A 21875-nucleotide genomic window follows, 5' to 3' on the forward strand; every position below is an offset into this window, starting at 1 on the left:
GGAAGCTGGAAGCAGGAAAAAAAAAATTAGGAACAGGCAATCAGGCATACAGGTGGAATAGGGAGGGAGGAATAGCAAAAGGACCCAATTGCTGAAGCCAGGAGTGTAGACAATGATAAGGCAATATTGTTTCAATAACTGTTGGCTTAATCTAGACTGAAAAGCTCAGATTCTTCTCTGGGAAGAGTTGTTGTTGTCTTTCTGATAATGATAGTGTAAAGTATATCTAGATGTCAGATTGTCTTCCTCTTAAAACAGTACCTATGGGAGCAACCTTTCCTGTCTCTGTAAGATTGATCCCAGAAATAAATTTTTTGACCTAAACTAGTAGTCTTAAAAATTAAAACCAAAGGTCTCCTTTTCCAGATACATAGCATGATTGAATTGTACCAGAGGTTAGTCTACTGTAAAAGTTTAAATATGTCATTTGTTAGCATTAATGACAGGAGAACTTAAGAGTCTACTTGTAATATTTTACTTGATAGCAGCCTGTAAGTTATATACCTGCATGACCATATACCATCGATGTTACATGATACATAATAGGAAAAAGATCTTTTGTTGGTATTCCCTTGTTTTAGAGTCAGAAAGATTCAGTGTGCAAAGTTCAGCTTCAAAATAATTCAGTAGTTAAGTAGGTTATTCAAAATAGGATTGAGCAGTTACCACACTGAACCATGCTGCTTTCAGATATCCTGTTATTTTTATCTTTAGTTTTTGCTGTATCCATATTGACTATATGGTTTAATAAGTATTCCATTGAAGTGGCAAAGTAGAATTTCTCAGTCATGTGACTATTTACTGATACTAAATTTTTTCTGCCAGCACTTAGAAAAGAAAATGTTTAAAGAAATTTACATCCCATTGTGTGGGAAAGAGCATGAATGTTCTAATCAGTCCAAGCAGTATCAGTTATAAACTTATAGTCTCGGGCAGGTTTGAGATTCAGTAGCCTCATCTGCAAAATGAAATTGTAATTGATTTTACCAATTTGGGTCCTCTCCCTTTTTTTTCTTGATAAGTCTGGCTAAAGATTCATCAATTTTGTTTATCTTTTCAAAGAACCAGCTTTTCATTTCATTGATCTTTTCTGTAGTTAAGTCCATCTGATCTAATGTGTTATTTAAGGTTTATGTTTCTTTTTCTGTCTGGATGATCTGTCCATTAATGTAAGTACGGGATTACTGTTGATTTCACCATTTATTTCTGTTAATATTTGCCATATATATTGAGGTGCTCCTCTGTTGGGTGCATATATATTTGCAAGTGTTGTATCTCCTTGGATTGATCCCTTGATCATATGTTGTATCCTCCTTTGTCTCTCGTAACAGTCTTTTATTTTCAAGTCTATTTTGTCTGATAGAAGTATTGCTACTCTGGCTTTCTTTTGAATTCTATTTGTGTGAAATACCCTTTTCCATCCCCTCAGTTTCAGTCTGTATGTGTTTCTAGATCTGTGAGTCTTTTGTAGGCAGCATATATACAGGTCTTGTTTTTGTATCCATTTGGTCAGTTTTTTGGTTGGAGCATTTAGTCTGCTTATATTTAAGATAATTATCGGTCTGTATGTCCTTATTGCCATTTTGTTCATTGTTTTGAATTTGTTTTTGTAGGTCATTCCCCTCCCCCTTCTTTTGTTCTTGTCTCTTGTGACTTGGTGACGATCGTTAGTGTTATATTTGGATTCCTTTTTCTTTTTTATCTTTGAGCCTCCCTACTAGCTTTGTGTGTGGATGATTTCTTACCTTTCCTGTATGTTTGCCTTTACCAGTGAGCTTTTTCATTCCCTAATTTTTTTATTCTAGATGTAGGCTTTTTTGCCTAGAGAAACTCTTTTTACATGTGTTGTAAAGCTGGTTTGTTGGTGCTAAATTCTTTTAGCTTTTGCTTATCTGTAATGCTGTTCATTTCTCCAGCAAATCTGAATAAGAGCCTTTCTGGGTGTTTTTGGTTGTAAGTTTTCCCTCTCAGCACTTAAATATATCATGCCACTCCTTTCTTGCCTGCAGAATTGCTGCTAAAAATTAGCTGATAGCCTTATGGGAGTTCCCTGGTATGTCGTTTGTTGCTTTTCCCTTGATGCTTTTAGTATTCTCTGTTTATCTTTCATTTTTGTCATTTTGATTACAGTGCATCTTGGTATGTTTCTCTTTGGATTAATCCTTTCTGGGACTCTGCTTCCTGGACTTGGGTGACTCTTTTCTTTCCTAGGTTAGGGAGGTTTTCTGCTATTATCTCTTCAAATATTTTCTCAGGCTGCTTCTCTCTTCTCCTCCTGGGGCCCTTATAATGCAAGTATTAGTGTGCCTGATGTTGTCCAGAGGTCTCTTAAACTGTCCTCATTTCTTTTCATTCTCTTTTTCGTTTTTCTGTTTAACAGCAGTGATTTCCACTACTCTCTCTTCCAGCCCACCAGTCTGTTCTTCTGAATCATTTCGTCTACTATTGATTGCTTCTAGTGTATTTTTCATCTCAATTATTGTATTGCTCATCTTTGGTTGTTCTTTTATATTTTCTAACTCTTTGTTAAAAAACTTCTAATTTTTCTGTGCATCTCTTCTCCTCCATAGTTCTTTGAGCATCTTTACAATTATTACTCCAAACTCTTTCTGTGCCTGTCCCCACTTCCCTTATTTTTGTAGTTTTGTTCCTTCACCTGGACCATTTTCTGCTGCTGCCTCTTTTTGTCTGACTAAGCTGCTGTTTGTATTTGTGAGTGTGTTTAAACTTTATTTTGTGTTGGGGTAGAGCCGATTAACAATGTCATGATGGTTTCAGGTGAACAGTGAAGGAACTCAGCCATACATGTGGTGTTGTTTTTTTTTTTTTTTCATTTATTTTTATTAGTTGGAGGCTAATTACTTTACAATATTGTAGTGGTTTTTGTCATACATTGACATGAATCAGCCATGGATTTACATTATTCCCCATCCCGATCCCCCCTCCCACTTCCCTCTCTACCCGATCCCTCTGGGTCTTCCCAGTGCACCAGGCCCGAGCACTTGTCTCGTGCATCCAACCTGGGCTGGTGATCTGTTTCACCCTAGATAATATACATGTTTCGATGCTGTTCTCTCGAAACATCCCACCGTCGCCTTCTCCCACAGAGTCCAAAAGTCTGTTCTGTACATCTGTGTCTCTTTTTCTGTTTTGCATATAGGGTTATCATTACCATCTACACACATATGTTTTTATGTATGTGGTAGGTTACTTACTTTTCTTGACCTTGGAGAAGTATCGCTCTGTAGGAGGTATCCTGTGTATCCCGGGAGTGCACTCCCCTCATATAACCCAAATTAGGTGCTCTAGAGGTTCCTCCTGAGAGGTCTGCAGGGGCCCTTCTGTCGTGGCAGGCTGACTATACGGGTTGTCCGCTAAGCTTGGTAAGCCCCTAGTCTGTTTGGTTGCCAGGCCCTGCCTTATGCAAATTCTGCTGCCTGTTGTTTCACAGGCCTGGCCCCAGGGTGGCTAGTTACAGAATCCTAAGTTGACCTACGGAGAAAGCAATGGCACCCCACTCCAGTACTCTTGCCTGGAAAATCCCATGGACGTAGGGGCCTGGTAGGCTGCAGTACATGGGGTCACTGGGGACACGACTGAGCGACTTCACTTTCACTTTTCACTTTCATGCATTGGAGAAGGAAATGGCAACCCACTCCAGTGTTCTTGCCTGGAGAATCCCAGGGACAGGGGAGCCTGGTGGGCTGCCATCTATGGGGTCGCACAGAGTCGGGCACAACTGAAGTGGCTTAGCAAGGTGACCTGGGGCAGAGTCGGGGTCCTGAAGACTCTGGGACTGTTGCCCACCTACTGGCAGGTGAAGCCAGATCCTGGGGTTGGTGCCAGACTCCTGGCAAGCAGAACTGGTTCCTGAAGTCTGTCTTCAGGGCCCAAGGTTCCCAGAGCTCCTTTCAGATCATTGGTAGGACAGCGCCAGTTCCTGATACAGTGGGTGTGGAGTCTGGAGTGTCCTGAGGGTTGTGTTGCCCTGCTCGTGGGCAGTGGCAGAGCCCAGCTGGCCCCAGGGTCGAGTCTGGCCTGCGCTGCGGTATCGTAATTCTCTTGCTTCACCCCCTGGTGGATGAAACTACTCTGGAGGCTTGTGCAGCTTCCCTGCTGCAAGGGGCTGGTGCCCGTCCCCCAGTTTGTGGAGCTGGGTCTTGGCCCTCTGGTCGGCTGGGCCATGTCTAGGTGGCCATGAGCTCTTTAGTCTTTAAGCTGTCTGTCTGCTGGTGGGTGGGACTGTGTCCCCACCCAGTCGTCTGGCCTGAGTCATCCCAGCACTAGAGCCTACAGGCTGTTGGGCGGGGCCAGGTCTTGGCATTGAGGAGCCAGTATGGCGGCTGCCAGGGGTGTCCTGTGGCCAAGTGTCCCCAGTGTTGCTGCCGCCAGTATCTGCACCCCTTGGGTGAGCCTCAGCCACCCTCACCCCTCTCTAGGAGGTTCTCCAAGATCAGCAGGTAGGTCTGGCTTAGGCTTCTATCACATTTGTGCTTTTGCTTGGGGTCCCAGTAAGCATGAGATTTTGTGTGCTTCCTTTAAGATTGAAGTCTCTGTTTCCCCCAGTCCTGTAGGGCTTCCATAATTAAGCCCCACTGGCCCTCAAAGTCAAATGCTCTCGAGGCTCGTTTTCCAGTGCCAGACTCCCAGGCTGGGGAGCCTGACGTGGGGCTCAGAACTCTCATCCTGTAGAAGAACCTCTGCAATATAATTATTCTCCAGTTTGTGGGTCACCTACCCAGGGCGTATGGGATTTAACTGTCGTGAGTCCACCCCTACTACCCAACTTGTTATGGTTCCTTCTTTATGTCTTTAGTTGTAGAAGATCTTTGCTGGTAGTTTTCATTATTTTTTCAGCCATGGTTGTTGTGCAGATGGTTGTGATTTGGGTGTGCTTATGAGAGGAGGTGAGCTCAGGGTCTTGCTACTCCACCACCTTGGTCACTTTCCTTATTATTCTGATTTTATAGAGAAGAAACAAGCTTACAGGAGCTCAGTCACTTGCATGGTTGCAAGTGACAGGGCCAAGGTTCTGGTGCAGGGCCTCCATCTCCTCACACTGTGTACACCTGTACCATTCTCCCTCTCCCAGGAAATGATAGCAGATCTCATTGCCTGAACATTTTAAATATAATTTTGTGTCACTTTATGAATTCCCTAAATTCAGCAGGTATATTATAGAAATCAATAATGAGAAACTCTCAGTTAACTACTACATAACAGAGCCTATATAATAACTGGCTTTGTTTTATATATTAGGTCATATTTGGATCAGCTGCTGACATCGATCTAAAGCATTTTAAAAGCCCTACATTGTACTTTCAGATTTCGTGAATCTGAAAAATGGGAAGTAGAACAAGAGCAGCAGCCTAGGCAATCGAAGTTTTCTTATGTGAGAAAAACTAACATGTCAGAGTGTCACAGGAAGTGGTAGCCAACTAAAGGTCAACAGTAGGCAAGAGTTACCATTGCACTCAGGTACAAGTTAACCTTGGATCTTCCCGCAGTTTGGGCTAAAAGACAAAAGAAGAATTACTGCCTGCCTCGTTTTTCCTCCATGTACCATTAAAGAGCAGCCTGTATTTAGAAGAAAACCTTTCCCACACAATGCAAGCTAGGACAAGTTTCTCTGCACCAGGCCATGCTTTCCTCACCAGCTCACACTCGAGCTAGCTCTCCGCAGCTGCTACCTCAGTGTTCATTCCTCAAACCTGCAAAGCCCTCACCTCCTCCCACACTCCCCAGCTTCAGAGAGAAAATAGGCACGGTCATGAACTTCAGATTTCCTGGCACCAAATCTACGAGTCTTTCTATCCCCACCTTTGAGCCTTCCTCATTCCTATTGCAGTGACCCTGAAGCTGTGGCTAGTGCCTTCACCGGTGCTCAGGGATGGCGCGCAGACAGCTTCACACGCAGCAGGAGTCTCTCTACTGGCTCCTTTGCATCAGCATTTAGATGTATAGCTGTATTAAATCTTCTGTCTTTAAATAAAGCAAGACCTCATGTCCCCGGTAGATACTGACCTTTTACTCCCTTCCTCTTTACAGCCAGCTCTAAAAGTGTCAAAACTTTCTCACCTCCTGCCCACCTCTCAACCCACTTTAATCTAGACTATGTTTCCATCTCTCTACAAAAATTCTCAGTAGGATTACTGATGGTTCTCATTTTACTAGTCCTCCTAGCAACATTAAACCCTCCTTTTCAAACAACTCTTCCATTAATTGATGTGATAAGCTAGGTTTTTCTAGTACTTCCTTGACCACTCTTTCTTAATTGCCAGTTTCTTGTCTACTTGCTGTAGATTATCAGATTTTGATTCCCAAATCCCTTTTCTCTTTCTGTACATACTTCCTAGACACTCATCTTTTCCCCAGGCCAATGATAGATATGGGCATATCTCTACTCTGTCCTTCTCTCCTGAACTCTCCCAAACGTCTACCTAAATATCCACTTACAGCCAACTAGACATTTTCCCTTGCATATTTCACAGGCAACTCAAACCCACCAAATCCCAAAGCTCAACTCCTCTTTCTCCATCAAATCTGCTCTATCAGTATTTCCTACTTCAGGAAATGGTACCAGTGCACCACCCAATTCTAGCCAGAAATCTAGGCATCGTCCTTGACTTGTCCATCCCTCACACACTTCACACCTTCCAGTCTCCTTGTCGTGTCTATTCTGTATCTTAAATATGCTTTAAATCCATATATTTCACAATGCCACCGCTCTCATCCAGACAGCCATCATCTGTCTCATCTGGACTGCCACAATAGTTTGTTAAGTAGTCTTCTGGTATTCACACATCCCCGTGTTCATCCCCCAGTCCATTTCATATGCTGGCAATATCTTTAATAAAGCTTCACGGTCTGACCCCTTCCTAGACCCCTCTTCCCCGAGAGAGAGAGAGAGAGTGGGGGGGGGGGTGCAGATTCTTTGCAACGCCATGGACTGTAGCCCATCCGTGGACTGTGCCCCAAACTCTGCAGACCTTTTTGTTCCTCCAGCACAACACGTTCTTTTTTCCCCTTAAAACCTTTCTACTTGCTGTTCTCTCCCCCTCTAACTCCCATACTCTTCAGCAGGAAAGTGAAAGTGAAGTCGCTCAGTCGTGTCCGAGTCTTTGCAACCCCATGGACTGTAGCCCACCAGGCTCCTCCATCCATGGAATTTTCCAGGCAAGAGTACTGGAGTGGGTTGCCATTTCCTTCTCCAGGGGATCTTCCCGACCCAGGGATCGAACCCAGATCCTCCCGCATTGCAGACAGACTCTTTACCATCTGAGCCACCAGGCAAGCCCCTCAGCAGGAAAACGCCTATGTGATCTCTTCATCAGGGAGATCATCCCTGGTGTGCCAGACTAGTTTGCCTCCCTTGTTTGACAATACCTTGGAATCATGAACCATTTTAGTGTGCTCAAACCACACGTAATTTTGGGCGGTATATCTCTTGCCACTAAACTGGAAGTCCTGGAGGCCAGGGACCATGTGCACTCACCATTGAATCTCTGCTGCTTGGTGTAGTGCCTGGCACATGGACAGTCGTGGTTATTTGTTGAATAAGTAAGTACAAATATATTGAATAGAGGCAATTTATCAGAAAACACATCATCCTTCCATGGTATTGCTGCAGAAATCAAAATGCCTTGTTAATCAACATAACTTTTCATGCTTGCATAAGACCAAGCTATTGTAGGGGGACAGTTTGACAAACTTAAGCAACTTGACAGAAAACAAGGAACTCAGCACGTAAATCTAACTCTGATGCATCTGCTTATTTTTTTTATAGAGGTTTTCACATTTTACATAGTTGTAATTCATGCATAAGCAGTATTTTAATTCTGCTTTTTACAAATTTCCTCCCTTAGTGTCTACTCATGTTTAATGGTAACCTGGAGTTAACATCAAGTTAGTAGATCTTAATTTTCTTAGCCATTTCCTCACTGTTAAGTTTTTTGGTTAGTTCCGGTGTTGTTATGAATAACAGGGCTGCACTCTTCATAAGTAACTTTTTCATTCCAGATTATCTCTTTGAGGAATACAAAAGTGGACCTGAGACATCAAAGCATATGAGCGATTCATAATCCCTTCATAGTGATACCCAAAGGGTTCTCAAAGGAGAATCTGTGCAGTACCATTAAAAATGTATCAGAAAAACCTATATCTAATTCTGTATAGCTGTACCAACATCGGGTTTTATACTTATTTAAGTTTACTTCTTGAAGTTTAATAGATAATAGCTAAAATTCATTAAGCTCTTTGTATGTGTCAAGGACTTAAAAGGATTTGATGTAAATGTTCCATTTTAATAATAACCATAAAGCTCGCTTATTATTAAAATGGAACATTTACATCAGTGATAACCATAAAGCTTTAAAGGGCTTCCCTGGTGGCTCAGGAAAGAATCTGCCTGCAATGCAGCAGACCCGGGATTGATCCCTGGGTCGGGAAGACCCCCAGGAGGAGGAAATGGCAACCCACTCCCGAATTCTTGCCTGGAGAATTCCATGGACAGAGGAGCCTGGGGGCTAAATCCATGGGGTCGCAGAGTTGGATACAACTGAGCAACTAGCACATACAGCTCTAAGGTAGACACTACTGTCAGCCTCCTTTTAGAGATGAGAAGACTAAAGCCTAACAGTTGCCCAGGTGAACTTCATGAGGTTTAAGTGGATGTGCTGATGCCAGAACCTCTGCTCTGAACCATCGTGGTACCCTGCGGCGTGGTTTGTTAGTGGTAGTGTTGTTTTCTGTTTCATTTACCCAAAAGGGAAAACTGCTATTAAAAACAAAAACTGAATACAGCCTCTCTGACTTCAGGAGTGTCACCTAATTTATTGCTAGAGAATGTTTGTTGTTTCGTTTGAGGTAAATGCCTAGATGGACCTCTTTGATTGAGAAAGGTCAGCTCCCTGGGCTTAGCCTAAGTGGGCCAGGAGGATACAAAGAGAGATCAGTTACTGCAAATAATAAGATGAAAGAAATCTGAATTTTCATTGGATGCCCTAGAAAAGAATGAGGCCTAGGAAAGAAGTGGAGGGAGGGTGATGAAAAGAACTGAGATGGGATGCATGCCAGAAACGTGGCAGGAGACAGGGGCCTACTGGAGGACGTGGCTGGTGAGAAGTTTCCTGAGATAGAGCATGGCTGTCAGATTTTACAAGCAGTCACATGTGCACTGAATTTGAAGTTGTTTTTGGCTTTGTGCCATAGCCTTCCATTAACACTAAATCTTTCATGCAGGTTGGGTACATTGGATTTTCTTGGTGGTAGATCATTTGGAGGAGTGAAGGATGAGAGTCACATCATGGGCAAAAGCTAAAGGAACAGGACACATCAGTCAACCAGACTGCATCATGGAAACTCCTGCAGAAATTGAGTCTCAGGACTGACCACAACGGTTGGAAATGGGGCTAGGGCCATTTTTGTACTGAAAGAAAACTGCTTGGAGTTGTCCAGGTTGGAAATTTCTGGGCTACATTCCAGTGAAAAAGAACTTTCACTGAGCCACGGGAAAAGAAAATTTTGGTTTATTAACAGCACTTGTCAGTCCCCTGCTTGCCATATGGTAATTGGCTTCCAGAACAACAAACTCTTCTGGGTTTCCTCCTGCTTTTTCAGGCACTCATCAGTTTCCTTTACCAGTTCCTCCTTTTCTTCCTGGTCTCTGATGACAGCGTGCCACAGGGCTCAGCCATCCATACTTTCCTCTATACACAGACGCAGTCCCTTGGTGATCTAGTCCAGTCTCCTGCAGTTAAGTACCATCCATATGGTGACAGTTCCCAAACTTATATCTCCCAGACCTCTCTTCTGAACTCCAGACGCATATTATCTATTACCCACCTGACCTCCCTACTTCGATGTCTAAAACTCATCTCAAACTTTACATGTTAAATAGTACATTTCTGATCTTCCAAAAACTACACCAGTAATGGCTTTCTCCATCTCAGTTGATGGCAATTCTGTCCATCCTCTCAAGCAGTAAAACATGAGTGTCCTTTATGACTTTTTCTGTTATTCTCCATCTCTAGTTTGATAGGAAAAGCTATTGTTTTTACCATCAGAATATATCTAGAATCTGCCTGTTTCCACCTTCTCTGCTCTACTACCTGAGTCAGCGCCACTGTCCTCTCTAAATGAGACGGCCTAAAGTCTCCTAACTGCCCTCCCTGTTCTCACCGTTCCCTCCCTCACAGCCAGTGGTGATCCTTTTAAGGCCCCTATAATAAAAGCTTTTTATTCACTCCTTTGCCTCTTATTTCATTCAGAGTAAAAGCCAAAGTTCTTACAATGGTCTTAGTTGATCTTCACTGATTCCTTCTTTAGACAGAGATACATCTTAGTAAATCATAGCTCTTCATTGCAGGCCAGGCTGTATCCATCCACTCTACCAAGTGGCAAAGTAAAAAATGTTAAAAAGGTGAATGCAAGCCTAGCAAAATATAGATCAGTAGCTTCTCTGCCTGTGGACAGATTGTGCACTCAGTCATGTCCGACTCTTTGTGACCCCATGGACTGTAGCCCGTCAGGCTCCTCGGCTCATGGAATTTTCCAGGCAAGAATACTGGAGTGGGTTGCCATTTCTTACTCCAGAGAATCTTCCCAACCCGGGGATCAAATCCCCATCTCTTGCTTCTCCTGCAGAGTGGGCATTCCTTATTCAAAGTGGAATTGAGTAAGATGTGACTGAAGGGTGAGGGGTAGAGACAAAAATCCTGAGATCAGCCACTTCCTTGCTAATGAGTTTAGAGCACATTATGTATAGTTTTGGTGTATCCTCTAGAGGTTTCTAAGATGCAGAATGATCTACTTCTGAAGCTTCCTTAGGCCATTAAGTCCTTTGGCATTGATGACGAATTTCCTGTGGCAAGGAAATCATTTTACTTTTGTCAGCTATTCTAAATGTCAATAGATTGATGCAGTTGGTTATGAAAATACCTATCAACATTCTGAGGTTCAGGCCCTCACCACGTGCCTTCTAGACTAATGACTCTCAATCAGGGGCCGCTTTGCCCCCCAAGGGACATTTGGCAATGTCTAGAGATGTTTTTGATTGTCATAACTGGGGACAGGAAGTGCTGCCGGCATCAGGTGGGCCAAGGGTGTGGCCAAACACCCTACAATGGGCACAGGATTACCCCCACTACCACTATCAAAAGACCGTGCGGCCTGAAAAGGCAGCAGTGCTGAGGTTGGAAAACCATGGTCTGGACTATTCTGACGGACTTTTCACTATTCTGACCTTGTGCTCCATTTCCCAACCAGCATTCCCAAACCGTCATATTTATCCATCACTCCTAAGCTCCTGTAGCCCCAGTAAGCTCTTCATTGCCTACAAAATCAAGTCCTTCCTTCTCATCCTGGCATTTAGATCCTGAGAGGTTTTGCACACTCACATATCCACTCCCCAGCAGAACTCTCCCCCGGAGCTGTCATGGCACCACCCTCCGCACCACCATCCTTGTACTGCTGTTACCCACCGCCCCCCCCAAACACACGGCCTGTGAGGATTCTCCCCACAGCTCTCTGACCAAGTCCTGCTCACCCTCTGAACCCCACCAGGCAGCCCGCCCCTTGCCGCTGAGTCAGTCTGTCCACTCGCTCTTGTCCTTACCAGGGCTCACGTGTCTCACACTGTCACACAGCCGAAGGGGTCCATGTGCATTTCTGTCCTGTTGAGCTCCGTTTCTACAGCATAAGTTGTGAAAATCACATTGTTGTATTGAGAGGTTCTTGTGAGAGTCAAATGAGCACCCAGTGTGGGGCCTGTTACCCATTTTGTTGCTCAGAAAATTATAGAATCATAGTATCTATAGAAGCATACATCCAGGGGTCCATAGAATATGCTTAATACATCTTTTAAACCTAACTACAACCTGGAAAGAGCACACATTCAGACGAGCCTGGTATTTGGAACTAACAGCAAAGAAAAACTTCCATCAGAAATCCTATACCAATTAACACGCCTTCACGCCAGAGTGAATCCAGGAGCAGTGGGTGTCACGTTCTCCCAAAGCGGAGTCTAGGCAAACCTTTCTGCATTTAACAAGTTAATGAACAGCTTGTGAGTAACACTTTGCCCACTCTGGCCCAATTTAGAAGGCTGCCAAAAGGATAAGATGTCACTATGCCACTCTCTGCTTTGCCGGGGTGCCAGCTGCCTTCTGCCTAAGTGCTTCTGCCCTCGACCATTGGAGAGGCCGATGTCCTGAGACAAGGCAGCACCAGGAGGATGAGGCTGCAGCCAGGGCCTGGCCTTTCCCCAAGCGGAAAAGGGCCTTGTCTCAGATCCTGTGAGAGAAGTGAGTGGGGCACAGTATTCTGAGCAGCCCAGGTTTGGCTTGAGGCCAAGCACTGAGTGGCAAACAAGAAGGAACACATTCCGGGAAGGCAAGGAGCCCTGCCAAGGCGCAGGCAGGCCAGCCACAGGGCCTGCTGGGCGCCAGGTGCGCCTCGGCTCCGGAGGTCAGGCACACAGAGGATGAACTCGGGTTTCTCTAGATGATCATTTCAGAGGCTTAAACGCCTCCCTCCGCCTCACTTTCAGAGGGCAGAGCCTGTGGAGCCATGTAACCGTTAAATTCGAATCCTCTCTGCTCTGGGGTCCAGCCCCTTATCTCTAAGTGAAGGCAGGAGGAGGAGGGAAATCTCACACGGTTTCTATGATTCTCTACCCTGAGTAGGAGAAGACGCTACTGACAAGGGAAGAGAGGAGGAAAGCCGGGGGTTTCTGTGCCCTCCTGCCCCCCGGGCCCCCCCATCACACGTACACACACCCCCTACACTTGTTCTTCAGCCCGGCCACTTCTGCCTTCTGCCTGACCTGACCTCAGATCTGCAGAGCTGGCGGGAATGCTTTCCTCTCAGTCACCTCCAGCCTTTCCCCCAGGGATGAGAGAAGGGGGGAGAGGAGAGAAAGGACCAGAGGGCGCCAGGGAGACGTGGCCACGGGAGCCTGCCCAGCTTCCCAGCTGCCACTGCCAGGGCCTGGGGACGGCGGGGGGCCTTTGAGAGAGAACGAAGTCTGCCCCTCGCGCCTCGGTTCCAGCTCCTGCTGGACTTTGCTGCCACCTAGTGGCCCAGGGGCCTCGCAGCGCCCTCAGGGTGAGATCCACCTAGGGAACTGAGCTGTCCCAGCCTGTGGCTGGCAGGCCAGCTTTGGTCCTCTAGGATGCCCTGAGTCTGTGGTCCACCTCCTAAGAGAGAGGAGCAGCACAGGGCCACGACCTCACCTAGCTCGATAGGAGTCCTGATGTCACGGCCACCAGATGAGAGGGCCAGGGCTGGCTGGATGGGCACTTAGGAGTGGGAGTGAGGGCACTTCCTTAGTCCCAGGATATCTCTGGTGGGATGCAGTTGTCCCAGAGCCCTCCTCACTCCTGAATGCCTTTTTCACAAGAACTCCTGCCTACTCCCATGATTCTCCCTGATCTGACTAAAGCCCAGGATGCAAACTGAGGTTCCCACATAAAATAATATATATACATATATCTCCCTCCATTTGTCCAAGTTTAAGGCAGTTGTTTCTCCCTTATAAAGCTAGCATATCCCCCCAACTGTGAAGATGCTATGAACTACTCCCTGGAAATAGTGAAAAGGAGGTGTATGATCACATACAGAGATTCAGCCATATTTTTCTGCATATTGCATCCACAGGTTTACTTCCTCTAGCAAAAGAAAGCCCTTGGTTTCAGTAACCACTGACTCTACCAGCGCCAAATTTTCAGGCCTGAGCTGCCATACCCATGAATGTATAAAATCGAAATTCCCTTCTGCCTACCTCTCCAACCTCCTATTTTTTTTTATTGTGGTAAAATACATGTAAAATTTATCATCTTAATCATTTTTAAGTTTCACATTCACATTGTTGTGTAAGAGTCATCACCATCTCAAGAATTCTGTTTATCTTGCATAACTGAAACTCTATACACATTAAACAATAACTCCCATTTCCCTTCCCCGTAGCTCCTGGCAACCACCATTCTGCTTCCTGTTTCTATGAACTGGACTGCCACACGTACCTCACACAAATAGAATCATACAGTACCTGTCTTTTTGTGATTGACTTACTTCACTAAGCATAATGTCCTCAAGCTTCATCCATGTTGTACTGCATGTCAAGTCTTTCTTCCTTTGGAAGGCTGAACTGCGTGTCTGTACCATATTTTGTTTATCCATTCTCCTGTCAGTAGATACTTGGGCTGCTTCCACCTTTTGGCTTATTGTGAATAACACTGCTATGAACATGGGTGTACGGATAGCTCTTCAAGCTCATATTTTCAGTCCTCATGGGTATATACACAGAAATGGAATTACTGGATCAGAGGGTAATTCTGCTTTTAATTTTTTGAAGAACTGCTATACTGTTTGCCACAGTGGCTGCACCCTTTTACCCTCCTATCAATAGTGCATAAGGGTTCCAGTTTTTCCACATCCTCACTAAGGCTTTTAGGGATTTTTTTTTGTTTTCTTTGCTAGTAGCCATCCTAATGGATATGAAGTGGTATCTAACTGTGGTTTTGATTTGCATTTCCCTAGTGACAGTGATGTTGAGATGTCTGTTCGGGTCCTTTACTGCCTTTTAAATAGGTTGCTTTGTGGTCACTAAGTTGACCTCTCCAGCCTCTTTCATGTCAGTCTCGCATTGACTCATATTCCAGATTCATGCAGAGGTCTCTGCTCCTCAGAGACACATGCCTTCTCTCCTACCTTTCACAGTTGCCAACCCTTTGCCAGGAACATTCTTTCCCCAGCCCTTTTCATGACTGGCTCCTCATCCCTTCAGCAGCAACTTAAATCTCACCTCAGAGAACATTTCTTGACCACTCATCTAAAGCCATCTCCCTTTTTACTGTATCTCATATCAGTCTCTTTCCTTCACGGAACATGATCAGAATCTGCAGTTACCTTGTTTGTTCATGATTTACTTGGAACTTACGTTTATGTGGAATGCAAGTGCCGCAGGGGACGCAACGATACTGCCTGACTGGTCACTGCTCTCTCTGTCCTCAGCACCTAGTTTAGCACTAGCTCAGAATCTGAGCTCCGTATTTACTGAAGGAACAGATCACTACTAGAGGGGTGCCTCCCAAGGAGAAAGAAAGGTGATGTGGCCCAAATTGGATTTTTTTTTAATTTAATATTTATTTTTGGCCGTGCCGGGTCTTCACTGCTGCACACGGGCTTTCTCTAGTTGCTACAAGTGGGGCTGCTCTTCCTTGCCGTGTGCAGGCTTCTCAACACAGTGGTATCTCTTGCTGCAAAGCACAGGCCCTAAGCGTACTTGGGCTTCAGAATTTCTGGTGCATAGGCTTAGTTGCTCTGCAGCATGTAGGATCTTCCTGGACCACGGATCAAACTAGTGTGTTCTGCATTGGCAAGCAGATTCTTAACCAGTGGAGACCAGGGAAGTCTCCCAAATTGGACTTCAACCTCCAAAATCTGGGCTTGATATCATAGAAAAGGACACACGAGTTTTCTCGCTCTGAGTTTGACTTGTAATTCCTGAGTCAGGAGTACGGTACTGTTCGAACCATGGACCTTGCTTTGGAATTGCCCAGGAGAAATGGGGAAGCATTCTCAGTGTCCACCCATCCAAGGCAGGACGCTGTGCTATGTGCTGTGACCATCCACACCATTCCTTAACGCCTGACGTATGAGCCAGCTTAGCTAAAGTCCCATGAGATCTGCAGTGTATTTGGGATTCTGGGAATGACTTGGGTTCCGTCAGTCTCCTTGATGCCAAATATGTCAGTAAGAGTACTTTTAGTGAGTAGTCAAAACCTAAAAATGAACTTTCCATACCACAGGATTAGAAAAATCAGATTTTTATTTTAAAATATTTTCAAAGTTTAATGCCATAGTGGAACAACTGAAGGAGAGTTGAACCAAATTCTCAAGGAATTAGAGAAGCATCTGCCAATGCAAGCAGGTCTGCATAAAGACACATGGTTTATAAATGGGCACAACAGAAGGTACCCTGGCCAAAGGAACAGGCTGGAGAACAGGAGGAGGAAACTGAGGGCCCTCCAGAGGGACAGGCACCCTGCAGTCACTCAAAGCTCTGGACCCCAAGAGGGCCTCCAAAGCCACCTACCCTACTGCACACCTCTTGCCCTCTCTGAGCCCCGGGCATGGAGACTGGAGGCTAGTTCACCATCATGTTGGCATAGCCACCCATGAATTGGCACCTCTCATGACCTCTGGCTCAACCCAGCAAGGTTCAGAGAATGGACCTGTTCTCCCTGCCCTTCAGCAAGGACCAGGGAGGGAAGGCGTTGGGGCAAGTAGGATTATTTCCCTGAAAACAGGGAGCTGTTTCCTCAAATAGAACGGGCATCCATCCAGCATGGCGCTGCAGGGAGAATGGAGCCATGAGTTTTACCTGAGACATACATCTTGAGTGAAAGTATCCCCCAAGGCCAGGCTCTGAGCCCGATCCTAGAACCTGGGATGGAGAGACCTCCAGCCTGAGTTTAGGAAGTTATCACCTCCTGTCAGTCCCTCCAGTCTTCATTCGGGTTTGTCATAAACAGGACAGTCACACTCCACAATAAATAATTTCCCCCAGGATCCCCGCACCACCACCCCCCACCAGTTAACCTCTCAGGTGTCTGAAGGGGGGAAAAGTGGCTATTTCTGACCCCACCCACCCATCACCAGTGACCTTCCCTGATACGTCTGGCCTCCTCACTAAGGCCTTTCCAGCACCTCCAAAGACACTGTCTTAGCAGATCAGAGCCCCAGGAGAGTTTTAAGGCACAGAAGTTTTGTAGCATTAAGGAGACCTTGTGAGAGGAGGAGTCGTCTCTAAGGCAAAGCCACCATGTCCATTCTTCCTGTCTGCTACCTCTCTTGCTTCCAAAGGTATCAGACAGACCCCCTTGGCCTGGTCCCGGCAGTCACAGGCCCACCTTGGACACTTCCATCTTATTCATGGAGAATAGCGCCCAAGGTGTGGAGGACCCTCCTGCAGGTGACAGTGAGCTCTGCCCTGTGGCTGGCCCAAGGCACCATCAAGCCCATCAAGCTGCCATTGGCCACGCCCAAAGTCCAGGCAGTGAAGCAGGGAGTACAAAGAAAGACCTCAAATCAAAGCTACTACCCTTCCCATCCCCCACTTCCCACATGGGGCACCTTGGAAATGTCTGAGCACACGAGGGGAAGATCGAGTACCTGGTCTGTGACCACAGTGATCAAAAAAGCTCTGCTCCACCTGTCTCACCAGGAAACAGCAACTAAGAACACAGAATGCTGGACCTCTGTTCTCCACAGCCACTGCCATCATCCCCTGCTGCAAGTCATGTGCTCCCAGACCGAGCCAGCCTCCTCAAGAGGGGTCAGAACAGAGCCTCTGCACAGAGCATGAACAGGCCCCTGGCTAGAATCCTGGCCACAGACCCTCCTCTCCTCATTCAGAGCTCACCTCACTGCCTCCAGTTTGCCCTGCATGGGCCGGCCCCTGGCCACTTGCAGAGAAACCCTTTGGGCCCCAGAACAGGAACTCTCGGGTGGTCCAAGTGAGAGCACAGTTTGCTGGGAGAGAGTGGAGCCCACGCTGCCAATTTGGGCTCCGGCCGCTGTCCCACCACTGGAGTGAGCCATGTGCTTGGTATCAGCGCATGACCTTTGTCCCTTGCAGTGGCCCCAAATGTTCTACCTCTGTGTCAGAACTGTTTCCAAGGAGCAAGTTAAAAAATTTTTTTTCACATAAGTGGCTGCTAAAGCTTAGTGTACAGAACTCCTTGTCTGTTTCCAGAGACTTGGCTTTCCATCTGAGTCCCAAATTTGTAGGAGTTTTGTAAACAGGTACTTCAGACCACTCATTTAAGGAGGGAGAAGAGCTGTGGGGAGGAGAAGGGTTCTGCAATATTTTCTTTCGACTCGATCTCAGCACAGCGGCAGCACAAACCAAGGGCATCGGTGGTGGCACCTTAGCACCCAGAGCATTCCTCTTGGAGGATTGGGGTCAAAGGCCAAGTGGCTGTTACCTGCACACAGAAGAGACGGCACACAGGTCAGACAAAGGGCCTAGAAGGCAGACAGACAAGTCAGTGGGTCCGCCCACGAGGGCGGGTCAAGGTGGGGTCTGTACGCCCTGCATACCCTGCCCAACCTCGCTGACAGCCAACAAAACAGCTCAAGGGCAAGGCCAAGACCAGTCAGACCAGCAAGGAGCCTGGCCATGGGTGTTGGCTCCTGTCCTTCACCCTCAATCCCAGAAGCATAAGAAAGAGAAGGGGCATCACCTGTGCCCGGGGACCGAGCCGCCCCAATTCAGGGAACATAACTGCTGTTCTAGCTGGGAGATGCGGAACGCCAGGTAGGATGAAGACATGACCAAGAAGCAGATCCTAGAGAAAGAGGGGTAGGGAGGAGGTGAGTCTCTCTCCTAGAAAGGGGGCATTTTTACAGGATCACCAAACATAGGAGTGGGACTAAGCTAGTTCCTGCAACCAGAGGAATTAAAGAACACTGTGCCTACAGCTTCGTTCAGACCTGGGCCTCTTTCTTCGCAGAGGCCACAAGGGGGTCCTGAGACTCGTCCCCATGGAAGTGTCCCTGAAGCCCAGCAAGAATTGTGGGTCCTTCAGCAGAGCCCACCTTCCCTCTAACCAGCCACCGTGGTCCCATACCCCCTCTGTGAGGCCACTAAAATTACCCCCTCAGGTGGTAGCCTTTCCCCGAGGCAAGCCGATAAGGCGAGGGAATCCAGAGGCTGCTGGCTGTTCATAAGACATCCCACCAAGCTCACTGCTCTACTAGCTCTTAGACCGAATGACAGACAAGCCTGGGGTCCCAGAAAACACCCCAGTGGTGGGCAGTGGGAAGGCCATGGTCCTCCCCTGGTCTATCTGACAGGCCTCTCAGACTTTGCCAGACCCTCTCCCTCCCCAATCCTTTGCAACTTTTTCTTTCTTCAATAGTTTCATGTTTTGCCCCTTCCCCACAGCCTTAACCCTAAATTACAGGTTTGAAGGAATAAAAACCGGAGATACTTTCTCTTGCTCTGGAAGGGGCTGCTGCATGCCCACCCCTGCCACCCAGGAGCTTGCAGCTGACTCAGAACCTTCTCCCTCACTCTGGACACCGACTTCCCCACACACCAAGCCTCTGGCTTTAAACACCCAGACACCCAGGCAGGTCGGGTCAAGTATGTACCCACACCCGCCACTCTCCAGTCACCTACAGCACAAAGAAGACCTTCAGGAGCCGGTAATCCCAGAGCCTGAGCTCCCCGTTTCTCGTGGGCCCCTCCTCCAGCTTCTCCTCCTCACAGTCGGAGATCTCTGCAATAGGACAGCATTCGGCATCTTCCTGGGGCAGAAGGCAAGCCCCCAGCCCACTCCCCAACCCCTGTTCTCTGAAGCCACTTGAGCTCTTGGCTTTCCCTTATGGATTTGCAGAAAGAAAGAAACTGCCCTGAGAAGCCCTCCTGGCTGTGATGACCTCTTTTCACAGAAGTGGGAGGACGGAAAACCTTGTCTTTGCGAGCAGTTGCCATGGACAAGCACGCTGAACTCACCAGACCCCGGAGGCTTCTTGGAGGGGAAGAAGCTGTCCGTGGATTCCATGGATGCCCGAGAGATACAAGGGATGCTGTCTGGGAGGGACAGGGACCTGGAGGCAGGGCACACTTTCCTCCACTTCATCTCAGGGATGAGGGCTTCCTGCAGAGAAGGCAGGAGATACTGTCTCACCTTGGCCCTTGAGATCTCACTTGCCCTAAGGATCCACACTAGGTTTATCAAAGCCTTTCCGGATATTATCAGTATGGATGCCTAGCGAGCATGAAAGCAGATACCCAGAAGCAGGGAAACCACAGCCACAGCAATCACATTTCTCATCTGCTCCCTTGCTGTAACCAGCCACTCTTCCAGGGGACGGTGTCTTTGAAGACTGCTAGTGTAGAACCAGGACATGAGGCAACCCAGGGGCGTGCTCAGATCAGCTGAGTCCAGGAGGGTCAAAAGATTTTGGACGGGCATAAACTCGCACTCGCTATCTCAGATGGAATAAGTTGTGCTTCCTGCTAATCTGGGCTCTGAGTACATCACTGCCCTTGGCAGGGGCACTTAAGGTCCCCATCAATAAAAATGGGAACATTGCCTTCCATCCCCTGCGTGGCATTGTGCATATCACATGCTTGGCTAAACACTTAATAGTTACAGACAGAGACTTCAGAACACCCTGGAGTCATTGCTATCCACTCACCCCAACCCCTATCCTAGAAACTTTACTTACCCAGGATCCCAGGAACAAAAGAAAGGGCCGGGACCTCGGCAAATCTACAGCCTGCCTGTGTTCTAGAATGATAGCCTTTAGAGCTCTATCTCAGGGACATCAGCCCTTTGAAGGCCCTCCTGACTCCATTAAAGGGAAGAGGATGGGTTGCTGGCCCTATACCTACGAAGGTGTGGGGGTCCAACCAGGGCCAAGTTCCGGAGGCTGGGCATGTGTTCTGCTCAGAACATCAACATAATCTGCCCAGGACTCTGCATGGCGTGGAGGGTGGTGGGTCTTGGGGACACGCTGACACAGCATGCCACTGGCTCTTGACCCTGGTGCCCCAGTTCTGCACTGTGGGTCCCCCTCCGGGAGTCTCTGAAGTCTCAAAGTACAGGCAACCTCAGGCCAGCATCTTCTGCTCCCGGCCTTAGTTCTCACCAGAGACTCGCACTCAGGTTCCTCAGGAAATTCTCTTACACACAGACTCTTCTTGCTTGAAGGCTGGCGACAGAAGGGAACAGGGGTTACCTGTCCATCACGGAGCAGCCAGAGTCAGACATGGGGAGGGACGAACACTCTCCAAGAGAGCTTTACCTCCAAGTGAGCCCTTTGGGTCAGATGGAGTCTAAAGTGTTTGCGGGGAGGATCCCTAGTTAATGCTGAAGCAGAGGGCAAATCCAAGGGGAGGCACTCCCCCACATGCTGCCCTCCCCCTTCCTCAGCACAGGCCAGAGAGAGCTGAAGTGGCCACACCCCATAGGCAGAGTAACTCAGCAGTGAACTCTTCAGGCTGCTCAGGCCAGATGTGGAGTCTCAATCGGGGCCGGGTTTGGAAGGGGTGGGGCTACTGCCCTGACACGGGGTAGAATGCCTCGCAGTGAGAGGCCTCACCAAGCACCAGAGTGCAGAGGGACAGGTCTGACTTGAGGTGTGCCCACAGGCCGGGGGCTTCTCTTCCCTCGGTCTGTCTGCACCGAGGAAGCACAAGCGAGGGCTGCACATGGGACACGCAGCGGCCCGATGGCCTGTGAGACAAGCTCCCCAGCAGAGACACCCGGCCCAAGGACTGCCTCCGATTCACTGAGCCTGAGCCTGTTACTCCCTCTCTCTGCCCCGGTTCCCTGTGCCCAAGAGATGGGCCGACCTCCCCCAACACCCACGTCCCAAGGCCCCAGTCCAGGCCTGAGCAATCTCCCGGGCCCCAGCCCTGCCCCAGGCTCCATACCTGTAGGTGGGTGCAGACCCTTCTCAGCATGTCGTATACACTGTCCCGGGAGAGCAGGGACACAAAGACATACTGGAATATAGAAAACAGAAAGGGGCGAGGTACATAAAGACTTGGGAGAGTGCCAGGCTCAAGCTGTGGACTCCTGGGGCTGGGATGGGGAGGTAGACAAGGGAGCGCTGGCCCAGAAATTTACTGACCTTCTGGCTGGTGTTGGTGGTGATGGCCAGGCCATTGGGAAGGAGCCGTGCCATCTTGTGTTTTTTGATCATTTGCACAGACACTACGGGAATGACCACCTGATGAGGGGAGAGGCAGGCTTCTCTCAGGACTCACCCCAGAGGACACAGTCCCCCCGCTTCCTGCTTAGGGCCCCAGCCATACCTGGCAGTGAGCCAAGCATGAGCACCACGGACAAGTC

General features: G+C 47.7%; 1 protein-coding gene across 7 annotated transcripts in view; it reads right to left on the reverse strand.

Annotated features, from left to right (window-relative positions):
- Positions 1-15811: 15811 nt before the first annotated feature.
- Positions 15812-21875, reverse strand: part of GRAMD2A (GRAM domain containing 2A) — a 34141-nt gene continuing 28077 nt past the window's right edge. For 5 of the 7 annotated variants that reach the window (XM_043470977.1, XM_043470975.1, XM_043470979.1 and 2 more), the window contains 7 exons: positions 21655-21753; positions 21455-21526; positions 20668-20730; positions 19526-19670; positions 19190-19289; positions 18249-18353; positions 15812-17990 (listed from right to left, as the gene is read on the reverse strand). In XM_043470977.1, coding sequence (XP_043326912.1) covers positions 17987-17990; positions 18249-18353; positions 19190-19289; positions 19526-19670; positions 20668-20730; positions 21455-21526; positions 21655-21753 — 588 coding nt within the window. In that variant the 3' untranslated portion in view covers positions 15812-17986. Of the gene's footprint in view, positions 17991-18244; positions 18354-19189; positions 19290-19525; positions 19671-20667; positions 20731-21454; positions 21527-21654; positions 21754-21875 lie in introns of those variants that run through there. The other 2 variants (XM_043470976.1, XM_043470974.1) reach the window with 2 other exon arrangements.

Source organism: Cervus canadensis, chromosome 6 (genome assembly GCF_019320065.1).
Source record: "Cervus canadensis isolate Bull #8, Minnesota chromosome 6, ASM1932006v1, whole genome shotgun sequence".
In the NCBI taxonomy this organism is placed as follows: domain Eukaryota; kingdom Metazoa; phylum Chordata; class Mammalia; order Artiodactyla; family Cervidae; genus Cervus; species Cervus canadensis.